This window comes from Ceratina calcarata, unplaced genomic scaffold (assembly GCF_001652005.2).
Source record: "Ceratina calcarata isolate Rehan_Ccalc_2016 unplaced genomic scaffold, ASM165200v1 scaffold178.2, whole genome shotgun sequence".
Lineage (NCBI taxonomy): Eukaryota > Metazoa > Arthropoda > Insecta > Hymenoptera > Apidae > Ceratina > Ceratina calcarata.
Genome location: NW_017139212.1, coordinates 813,912 through 826,076, shown reverse-complemented (window position 1 = coordinate 826,076; position 12,165 = coordinate 813,912). Strand labels below are relative to the sequence as shown.

Genomic DNA, 12,165 nt, shown 5'->3' with positions numbered 1-12,165 from the left:
TTTCTTTTCATCGACGTATTTTGCGATCGATTTTACGAGTCGCGGTTCTCACCCCTACGAAACGCATCAGCGCGTCGTGTTTTTTTCGAATAACGAATTAAAAACAAAAAACTTACTGTGGAGTGTTCATGGTGCTATGATTACATGAAATAACAATGTTATGCTATATGACAAGAATAATATAATATAATAAATATACATTATACCTTAACAATACTCTCCTGGTATTTTATTTCTCCTTCCCCTCTTCGTCTCGTCTATGGTAGCTATTTCTAATAAAATTATAGGAAGAATAGGGAGTACATAGTTTAATAGTTATAGAATACTTTTTTATTTTCCAATCCATCGCTTTATATAAATGTGCCCATCTCGTAATCGAAAGGAATGTATTACAGATTTTCCATCAGAGACTTGGCCCTTCGCAATTCTTTAACAAATACAAAATATATTACTATCCTTACTTTCGTATCCTTACACCTTCTTCAGTTTCACATGTACCTGTTAACAAAACTTGCACATCTTTCTTCGAAATGTTGATAACGGTGTCATCCAAATTTCCATCCAACTTCTTCAACTTGAGAGACACGGTGGAGAACGGGGAGGAATTGTCGCAGGACAGGACTTCGATCGATGACAATCTGCTCACTGCAAGGGAATCAGCGTTAGCTTGATCTCGCGATTGGCTGCTAAACGATCACCTCTCAAAGATTGCGAGGAAAGCGCGGCCGTGATTTGGGTGCAATAATCCGTGTGCAGCCGAGCGATCGCGGCACTGTGCTCACGAGGAAGTCCGAGCTGTTGCAGCTCGCTGCTCAGATCCGCGGCGGAAACGCCGTATCGAGCGGACGACGTGAATATCAGCTCGAGGGCGGCGACCATGGCTTTCGCGTCGTTCAACTCTACGGAAAACGGGATTGACTATAAAAGAGCGAAAGAAAAAATTACATTGTATATTCGTTACCACGTACCAACTTTGGCATCCTGAGTGATCTTCTTCACTTTTTCCTCCTTAGAACGGAAACGATATTTGTGCACTTTAAACAAGAATCATTAATGATTTTAAAACTATTCACTTACATCGAGTTCTCCCTCCGTGAGATACTTGGCGACTGCCTGACCTAGTATTTTGATTTTTATAGACGTCTACAGAAAGAAGATCAGACTGAATCAGAAAAATCTAGACTCTACACTCGCGATCTTAATTCATTTCAATTCATACCATGCGTGACAACGTGTTAATTTCAGCTAACAGCCAATCGGGACAATCCCCATCGCCTAAGAATCGGAATTTCTACGAAACAAGAAAAGAGCTCGTACACTACTACGTAAACCCTGTGTCCTTAATTAAGAGAGCTACGTTACCATCTTAGAAATTCCTTCCTAAATTCGCAGCGAATTATCTAAAACAAAAGAAAAGAAAATTACGTTGAGACGACAGATCACATAAAGCGATGACAAATACGTGCAGCACACAGAATGAAAAATACAATTTAAACTGCGTCTAAGAGCGACGCGAACTGATGACGACTGACTATTAACTGTGCGTAAAACAATTTTCTCCTTGACGTCTGAGCACGCGTTTACTTATACTACTGAATCGTGAAGTGAACAGAATTGTACACGCTCGGTTACCCATTGTCGACCACCCTGTACGTCGCTCCGAGCAATTAGATCTAAGACGAAATATCAGAACATTTATTTCCAAGTAAAACACCATCGTGAAATAATAAAATTATATTTCCACGTGTGAACGAGACTAGCAAGCGTGAAAACGTGTTTTCCGTGAACTTTGAAAGGAGGCTAGATGTAACAACGGGATGATGTTTGCGTTGGCGGTTTTTCAGGTGGACTGACGTGGGTTATACTGGGTGGCAAGGTAAATTCCCCATACAATTCTCCTGGTCTCTGGACCGCGACGAATCAACCACGTACGACTCGCCTCGGAACACCATATAAATACCGAAGACACGGTCCAACCGACTTCGTTTCTCGCGTTCGACTCGTACAACGACGTACGATCGTCAACTGCGTCGTTAATTGAAATTAAAAGCCAAATTTTCGAACATATGAAAATGATTAAAAATACTTTTGGGTAGAAATTGATTCCTGGATAAGGGAGTAATTCTTAAAGATAAAGCTAACAGAGGACGTGTCTATATTTCTTTTTATCTCTGTTTTTAACTATCAAAGTTACGCCTCAGAACTGCGTGTATAAAATTTTATTTGTTGATCTAAAAAGGAATAGTTCTCGACTGCATGGGAGAGGAGTTTTCTCCCAGGAATCGCGTTCCGTCGCGTCCGCTCGTCCCACTGCGTTTGCTTAGTAACAGCGTTAAGGATGAACGGGAAAAATCACGCAGTGATGTCTAAACGTTTAAAATATTTAATGAATGTTTAAACATTAAGAAATTTTTGTAAATTCGATTCAAGGATAGCAGGTAAGGAAATAGAGGATAAAACAGTTGCAGAAAATGTGACGCCTACACGGGGATGAGATGTTTCTAAGCAGAAGAATGCTAAACGTGCCGAAGAAACGTATCGACTGAATAAATCTATTGTCCGGAATTAATATCGTCTCACGATAATTTTAAGTAAATGATTTTATACACCAGATCTTTCCTTTATGCATGACAAAAGACGAAGGCAGGTTGATTCTGGTTATTTCCGAAGCTCCAAACAAGCAAGATTCTATGAATTTTTCTTCTAAATAACGTATTTAATGAGTTAAGTATGATTATTTGGCATTTTATTGGCATTGACGAAATCCGACCATTCCACCGTCGAATCAGTGAACTTTTGACAAAAAATTTCGTTTTTCCTCAATTACTCCTAAAATGTTAGACGTATGAGAAAATTGCATATGACCTTTCTTGTAGAGGACGACGAGATCTACAATTTCCATGTAAAAAGTTTTCGCTAGCATCGATAGTTTACGAGTTATTTACGAAAAACGAAAAAACAGTTTTTTGTAAATAACTCGTAAACTATCGACGCTAGTGGAAACTTTTTACATGGAAATTGTAGATCTCGTCGTCCTCTACAAGAAAGGTTCTATGCAATTTTCCTGTAGATCTAAAGGTTTGGAAGTTACAGGCAAAAAACGAAAATTTTGCAAAATCTGAAGGGGTACCCCTTGGGAAAATCTCGGAAAAATCGAAAATTTTTTTTTTTCTGAAAATATCGAAAAATGCTTCAAATAAAAGTTGTTTTTCATCTAACTTCGATATTTAACGAGTTGAATCGGAATTTTATGGGTACTGACAAAATCCGACCGTCCCTCCGTCGAAACGGTGAAACATCTCGTTTTATTCTCAAATACCCCTAGGACCTCTCATATAATTGACAACTACAGCTACCTACGTGTCTTAATAATGACATTAAAGAAGTGATACAAGGACTACTTAGTTCTCGTTGTATTAGTTGATATGTGACGAGAATGTATCATAAATTCTTGAGGGGAAACACACGCATGCTACCTGCAGTCACGCCCGTGCATTTGCATTTCTCATTTCCGTCGACGAAATCAGTCAACGCGTTTCGCATTTCTAATAAAATAAGTCGAAACAATAATTTTCAATGCTTGAAACTCATAAATTCACCTCGTTTAAAAATGAATCATTTTAAATGAAGTTTCGACGATCGATTAAAAGAACAGAAATTTATTAAGGAATTATTTCCAACGAAATCCTCCTGTATGAAATGCATTTACATGCGCGATAGATGCGACAGCGTGGGGTGAAAGGGATGGTTAAAACGTAAAGTCGGGGGGTCGGTTTTTTGAAACAATCGGAGAGTGCGCCGCGGAACCACGTGGAGGGTATAAGAAGAGCCGCGCGTATCGTTACTGGACACTGTATAACTTATTTTAACGGAGTGCACAAGTGTCGCGCTAGTGCATCTTTCGCATAGAACAGAATAGAGTACAGCTAGTGGCGTTAACAAATGTTGGCATCCGATTAAAGGATTCCGCGAAGTGAAACAATATCGGTGTTTGTATCGACGATATTCGATACGTTACAGCAATTGGAAACAGAGCTTCCTGTTACAATTGATGGGTGAGCAAATTCGTGTAATGACATATGTAGACGCTTCCGGACCGTTTTCGTTCGATTTCAACCCTTAGATTTAGAAAAAAGATTTTCCTTTCGTATCCTGGCAAGACATTGAAATACAATTAGTAAAGCATTTTTTATGTAAAAATTCATCTCGATCTTCCTATTCTTATTAATCTATTAAGAACACTGACTCGTATAACAAATAATAATTATTGTAAAATATTTTACACTTGTGCATTTTTTAAATTACACAAAATAGAAACAGTGATCCGAATTGACATATGGTCTTATACGTAATTCGCCTTGTTCTTGATGTCAATAATTGTTCATTTCAAATCGCGTATCAAAATCGGAATTGAACATTTTAATACCCACGTGAAAATTTTCTTTCACTGGATGCTCGATAAGATATTGGACGTAAAATGTTTGTGAAGAGAATAAGTATGTCCAATGACAGGTCTGAAAGCGTCCGATAACTATTTTAACACGCACGCTGACGAAAATGCACTTCTCCTTCGTTTTTCTACAACGCATCGTTCGTGTACATAGTACATACACGCATCACATACCTACACGTGTGCAATTTTTTAAAGTATTGATCGACCGTTTTCGAAAGAACGACGAACGTGTATTTATCGATGATCTCGTTGCCGAAATCGTGAACGGTGACAAATGTATGTGAATGGCACGCGGTGCATTAATAAACTCCCTGAAGTTAATAGCAGAAATAGCAGAGGCGAGGGACTTTAATATAGTAGCAAAACAATTAGCCGATTATTTTTTCAAAAGAAGATTACGACGTACTTATGTAAATTGTGTGCTCTTTTATAAGGACTCGTACAAGGGTGGTGTGCAGAATCATTAAATCTTACGTATATCTGCTTTCACGGAATGAAATATTTCGCCCGTTCCTTATTATTCTTCTAACGAGAAACAATTTGATCCGAGGATTCTTAAAAGGTTTCGTGCGTACGCGTTCGTCTTTGTTCCCGGTGTCGAGAAACACAATTTTTACATATTCCATGGAACGTTTGACCTATCGTTTCCCTTCGTGATCATTTGAACTCAAAAAAGAAAACGTAGACATCGTTTTTCATACGTGTTCTCATTTTCCCTGCATTTTCTTTTTACTCTCGGTTAATAAGCGATGTTGAAAAAAGAATATTAAACGCGTAGAATATTTAATATCACACATATTACGCGATACCGTGTTACCGCGTTATAAGAACAGGGTATTTGTATTTCGTGTAAAAAAAAAAAATACATATTCTGTCTCAGACATGTGGGTATACCTCCCAATGGTTTCTCTATTGGTACGTGCGATCGTCGGAAACTCCGAAATCGATGACACCACTGTGTCGAGTGACATAGGCTCGGGAAATGCGAGTGACATTTCGCCAAACGATAATCATACTGCGGAACCGTCGATCGACGTATGGAAAATGTCGAAGAGGGAGAGAAATAAAAGAGGAGTAGATCCAAACGTTATAGGTAAGAAACAATTGATCGACTGATTGTGAATTATGAAAATCATGAGAACATTTTAGATGAAGTGAAATCGAGGAACGATCTACTGAATTCAGACAAGATTGTTTTCAAGGAAATGACCATGGGACCGTGGTTCCCGCCGACTAGAAGAGAGGTGAATACGTTTAAGTAAAATCAGTGGAAATTGGATAAATTTTATTTGATCGATGAATCTCTTTCGAAGGGATTTGAACAAATTTTACAGGAGAGGACGAACCCTCAGCGGTGGTGGCAGGACGAGAAACGAAATACCGGCAAACCGATACTTTCCTGCGAGTGCAAGCTGCACGTGATGTATCATCACGGTTTCGACAGCGGGGGTGGTAAAAGAGGGGCGGTGTACACGTCGGATGTTGGCTCGAAACGGACGAAAATTAATTATAATCGCGACGACCAGAACAAAATTCTGAACGAGCTCAATGGAATCGAAGGGCAGGATTTGAGTAAGATGATCTGGGACAAGTGGGGTGGAAAAAGGGCCGACATGTCCAACCGGGAACGTGTTCTGCTATTTTTAAAAAATCCCGACGCTCGCGTTTTAAACGTTATCAAAGGTGAGTCGTCGTAATAAATATCGTTCATCAGCACGTAAACGTTAAATTGATTTTAAGGTGGACTTCCCAAGGAAAGAGCCGCCCGAATCAAGGACATCATATTGACTATGTATGGAAAACACGATTTCGATAATGAGGCGAGCAACGACGAACGGGTTAACGAGATAGACGATTGGTTAGTGATCTAATTTTTATTGATCAATGTTTTAATTCAATATGACGCTGTCGATCTCGAAGCAGGTTAACGACGCCTGCGAAGAAAGAACACGAACAGTACAAGAAGACTAAATTCAACCCGTGGGGCGGCAAGAGGAGTGTTCGCTCTTGGAACGATTACATCGAGTGCATGCTGAAAACGCTTAACATGGACTCGCATTCATAATAGCGAAGGATAGTAATCGACATAACTGATTAGTCTATCAATCTTGTACGCGATCGATATTCAATTAAACTGGTCTCCGGTCGAACGAATTCAAATTCGAATTCAACCGCTCGAATTTTCGAAACATTCTAACACGCTTTCGTTCTTCTCGCTCTCTGACATTTCTATGTAATATGCGTATCGTACAAATACTTAATATCTGTAATAATAATAATTGGTTTTCGGATGCTAATCGCATCGTCGAATGTATGTGTGTATAAAACGAAATTTGATCGGGCCGCTTTGGATAGAACGAGTACAATATTTATGTATGTAGAAACGTGTACAGTGCATGCGTTAATTCAAATCAAATATACTTATAGCTATGAATAAAACATTGAAAAGCGTTTGATTACAATTTGCTTAATTTCGTCCACTTACCGGTGAAGAATAAGTATTGAAATTTCTGTAGAACCACCGATGAATTCGCGAACCACCACTGTAGGTTAGGAATCTCGGAACGATTACGGTATGACGGCACCACGCGCTGCATTCACACTGGTGCACGAATGAGACCCGCGTTAGCCCGCGTAGTGATGGTAAAAACTATCGACTACGTCGAAACAACTTCAGGCGGCTGCTTGTATTATCGATAAACTACAATCTATGGCTGGACGGTTCAAGTTCAGTCAGAATTATTCATTTTTACAATAAATTAGAGACAGAGAATAAATTAGACACAGGGGAAATTGATTTCAATAGATGTTCATTTAGACAATGTTATGTTTTCGTTTTCCACTTCGCTAGTTTTTCCGAATTAAGTAATGCATGATCGCTGCTTTGGATTATATTTATTCGAGGATCGCGAAATAAAAGATTTTAAGATGCATTTCTATTAATTTATTATAAAGGCATAACCGCGAGAGCGATATTTCATCCGACTAAAAACTATCGACTAATTAGTCGATAGTACGGTACGATTATTCTCTAGGTAGTCGATACTTTAAATTAGTCGATAGTGCCCATCACTAGACCCGCGCGTGCCATGAAACGGCCTTCTGACAGGATGTCTGATAGACTCAAGACCGCTCTCTTTGAAATTCAGAACCGTAAGACTGAATCTGATTCATTTCATTCTAATATCTGATTTCATTAATTAATTAATTAATAAAGACGCGACAGAGGTTCTACTAAAAATATTCCATTGAGAATACAAAGTGTTTAGATCGAACTTTTGAATTATTGCAAACGGTTCGAGACGAATACGAAACGAAGAATTCTACAGGATCATCGACAGGAGGGTGGAACGAAGGAAGAATCATTAACATCAAGCAGTTCCATGAAAGAATTGATCTATTTGATAGCATTTCAAATTTAAGACGAAAAGAAAAAGGTGATATTCTTATAATTAATAACAAACATGTTGTCAAATTACGAAGGAAGTTCATACACTCGATTCTCGCGTTTATTAATACGCGAATTTCTCATCACCACCGTTTCTCTCTTCTTCCACGCTTCGTCCACCCGTCTCTCTTCCCATCTTTCGCTCCTCTGTGCATCTCCCATTCTTTACGCGTGTTCCTCGTGTTCAAACGTAGTTCGCTATGGTCGCCGTTAAAGATCGAAGGACGATACGGTGCGCCGGGACGAAGAAGATCCGAGAGGACAGGTACAGAAGCGAACGTGCGAACGGGTGAAAGGAGAGACAGGTGGATCGACTCGTTTCCGCTGGCTGAGTGACTGACTGGTAAAACAGGCAGGCAGGCAGACAGATAGGCGAGCAGATATTAGACTACACGGACAAATGATGAACTACTCTATCCAATAACTATGGATTCTCTCTTTCTCTCTTTTTCTCTCTCTCTCTTTCTCTCTCGTTTGAAATCTCGTGATCTACGCGCGTTTTAATTCCCTCCGTTGGTTTCGCTGGTTGTTTCCCTATTATAAATCGAATTTGAAATCCGTTTCCAGTTTCCGACACCCTCGAACGACCCCCTGAAGCGAAACGCGTTTCTCGCGTGTCGTTGCACATTTCTCTTCCTCTCTTCGAACACCGATAGGTACATACAATATGTATATCTATAGGTAGCGAGCTGTTCGTCGTTTGAACACTTTTCTTTTGTTTCCTGTACGTATATATATATTTATATATATATGTTTATTAGGGGTAGCCGGGTGTCAGATTCGCCGCACATTCCGCTAAGGATTATCATACAAAATAATTAGAAAAATGTACAAAAATTCATAAAAATAGTAATAGTTACACAGTACAAATTACATTTGGGTAATTAGAATAGTGTATGTGTGTGTGTGTGTGTGTGTGTGTGTTTTACTGTGTACGTGTCGATCGAGAAACGAGCATGAAAAATTACGGTTCCCTACTAATATTACGTTTTGTCTCCCGTGTGTATGTGTACGCGTGTTTCATCCCATTCGCATGTCCTCGACTCGGTGGTTCCTCTTCTCGCCCGTCGACCTCCGCCACCCCCCCCGACGAGATCGAGCCGCGGAGCACCCGTATAGTAGAACGATTTAGGCGCGTGCCCCGTCGCGACTCGCATACACACACGCGTAACTAATTAAATAGCTACGTGCCACGCGTATATTACATATGCATACGCTTGATCCTCCGTTTCCCGGCTTCTTCGCGAGAGATCACGTCGCGTACGTACACGTACGTACACGTACATGCATCGGCGTGTATCGAAATCCATGCTAAACACTTAAATCGAAACCATACGACCTCTGTCCCTACGTATATGACAACGTCCACCTTTGGTCGACAGCACCGAAATAATGTACTCGACGTTTCGAAATGAAAGTAACGAACGTATGCCCAGCTGCCTTCGTTAAAACGCGAGCAGGCACAGCAGACATCGTGTACGTGTACGTGTACGTATATCGATCTAAACACGATCTTAATTTTACTAATGCCACAATACGTAGTCACCGTGCTGGACGCAGTACAAACGAGTCCCAATCCCCTTCAGCTAATTGAACGTTGTCGAGAGATCGCGAACAGTTCGAAATCTCTCTCTCTCTCTCTCTTTTTCTCTCTCGATTTCTTATTACTAACACGAGACGATCCGTCGTCGAACCGCGCGACGACGGAATTGTTCTCGATAATCTCTAAAACTTCTAGTTTACAACTTTTCGAAAGAACATCTCGCGATCGAGAAGATTATTTAATATCCGTGAGATATAGAAAGTTAGGTGGGTAACGATAATAGAGAGGATCACACGAGACGAATGTCAATGCCAGTTGCCGTTTTCTTATTTTTTTGTTTTTATCGTTTTAATTGTCGAGCGACACGGTTGATTCGAGATTGGCTAGGGTGCCTCGGGTTCGCCATGCCCGTGCTACGAGCGAATCGTAGCCCTCGAGGTGATTGCGCGAACCGTTTCGATAAAATGTCCGAGCGCCGAATCAACCGGATCGGCCGGTCGCGGTTTAAACGCATACACCTAACACATATACACGCACACACGCAATAATACACGTACACGGGAGCTTTACACATTTCATCTTAGCGTCCACGCTCGCACGAAATCGCATCGAGAGCGACCACTCGTTCTGCTCTGTCACTTCGCTCGCTCGCCCACAAAATTCGCACGCGACGCGCATTTAAACGTGTACACACCTAGCGAGCAAAAAAATAGAAACTCTATCGTGTATGTATGTACGTACGTTGTAGAATCGAAGCTACGATCAATTACTGATTCCCGACATGGACTAGAAGGACCACGACGTTCGCCGCGCCGCGTTTTCCGCACCGTTCGAACGAGAACCGGAGGATCGAATCGGTTCCGATCGCAACGACACCGAGAGATATTGAGAGAGAACCGTAAAACCGTCCGACGAAATTCTTGGTCGACGTCGTTTCGTTGTTGAAACGATAAGATTCGTCTCCAATGGATTTCGTTCGAATAGCTCTGGAGCACGGCGTTCGTCGACGAACCGGAGAAAACCTGAATCTAAATTTCTCGACGCGACGACGTAAGAAATATGTATATATCGCATACGATTACAGTATTGCTTCGTACTTTAAACGCTATCGACCGCACCTGCGGCCGTGTGTCTTTACAGTAGAAGTTGTCCTTACACGATATCAAGATTTATATTCAAAGATTAGAGAGAAAATTTGTCGGTTAAAAAATGCTACTTGAACTAGAAATAGGGTACGGTAGGGTACGTTAAAGATACGGAACGCGAGCGCGAGAGTCTTTCCTACGTTTCAGCGGTAATCGTTTTTTTATTTTTTATATATATATATATTTATATATGCCGTTCCTCCTCTCGACCATCGATGAAATTGCTACGTCGATTTCTATGTTGATTCATGCAGTCGATTGCCGTCTCTGATTCGGAGCAAACGTTCGAGGATGCGCGTCTGCTGCACGGGAGAGAAACTGAAAGTTCGATCGTCCCGTTGAATTTTCAGGGAACCAGCAGCAGCGAGGTCGCAATTTCTATGAATGCCAATTCGAGTGATATCGTCTGATCGACAACAAAGAATCGTTGACCGTGATAATTTTTTGCATAAACTGTTGGTCTTTATTGAAAATTTCCAATGGAAAAAGTATTACGTAGAAAGATAAAGAAGATATTAAATACATTTGGTTTCCTCTTGTAAAATCTCCCTATGTCGATAATAAAGTGTAGCTACCGTTCGCAAAGCTACGGGTGACAGGCAAAAAACGAACGAATAATAAGCGCAATCATGAAAAGATCAATCGGTTTAAACTAGTTCCACTTTCCTCTCTCACTTAATAATAGTTCACTTACTTAAAGTTACGTTTAAGCGTAATGTGTGCAATATCCTACTCGTTTGCAGCTTTCTCTCAGACGCCGCTTCCTTTTCTCTAATGTTCAGACGTTAGATCGTCGCTCGTTCACGACCGATAGATACCCATCGTACCTTAAACTCTAATACTGTAACGAATCACGGCGATGAACCTGTTACTTCTCTCTGTGTTCTCGTTTCATCCTTCTCGTCTGTTTTCCGTCTCTGCCTACCGTGGAAAAATGGTAAAAATTTCACCGAAGTGAACCGACTCCACCCGGTTTGGTCTCACCCCCGGTGGTTACGCAAGCGTGTATATATCCTAGTTGCGATTCTGTAGACATTTTGCTATCGTTGAACGGTTTCGTTAAAATTAGCGTAGCGATTAGAAATCGAACTCGTGGACTTGACTCGCGTTTAGTTACGCGCGACTAACTACGTACTTTGTATTTAGATAGTAGATATGTGTAAAAAATTACAGATACGGTAAAACGCGCAACTTTCGCCGGATATATAACGCTCTCAAGGATCGCACGGAGCAAACTAATTTTGTATCGATCGCACGTTTAATTGCACACTGATCATTAATTTTCACCGGTATCATAGATCAGCTCCTGGGAAGCAAGGGAGAAGGACGTGTCGCGTGTACGTGTATGTCTCGCCCCGTTCGGGTTCTCGGTGTGTGTACGTGTGTATTTCGAAAATAATACACGAAAACGAAATCTGGTGAAATATACGTAATCTGCATTTAGTAACTGTAGTATGAATAGAAATTCTTTAACAAAACAGACAAATACGAAATAAAGGGAACCAAAGCCAACATTGGCGTATCCAAATTACAATATAATAATAATAATAATAATAATAATAATAATAATAATAAT

The 12,165-nt window shown here is 40.5% G+C and overlaps 2 protein-coding genes across 3 annotated transcripts; one reads left to right on the top strand and one right to left on the bottom strand.

Moving 5' to 3' along the window:
- Positions 1–307: 307 nt before the first annotated feature.
- LOC108632860 (COMM domain-containing protein 4) lies at positions 308–7,071 on the bottom strand. The gene is made up of 8 exons (XM_018037693.2): positions 6,939–7,071; positions 1,363–1,400; positions 1,220–1,291; positions 1,078–1,143; positions 969–1,008; positions 699–899; positions 499–645; positions 308–427 (listed from the first exon to the last, which is right to left on the bottom strand). The coding sequence occupies exons 2-8, from the start codon at positions 1,363–1,365 to the stop codon at positions 390–392; spliced, it is 567 nt and encodes a 188-aa protein (XP_017893182.1). The 5' UTR covers positions 1,366–1,400; positions 6,939–7,071; the 3' UTR covers positions 308–389.
- LOC108632859 (uncharacterized) lies at positions 3,599–6,931 on the top strand. Of its 2 annotated transcripts, none has more exons than XM_018037690.2 (6): positions 3,599–4,055; positions 5,334–5,546; positions 5,603–5,697; positions 5,767–6,136; positions 6,194–6,311; positions 6,374–6,931. In XM_018037690.2, exons 1-6 carry the CDS (start codon positions 4,052–4,054, stop codon positions 6,516–6,518), a joined length of 945 nt encoding a protein of 314 aa, XP_017893179.1. In that variant the 5' UTR covers positions 3,599–4,051; the 3' UTR covers positions 6,519–6,931. The 2 variants fall into 2 exon arrangements, with proteins under 2 accessions (XP_017893179.1, XP_017893180.1); XM_018037691.2 differs by having other exon boundaries at positions 3,600–4,055; positions 6,377–6,931.
- Positions 7,072–12,165: the final 5,094 nt, after the last annotated feature.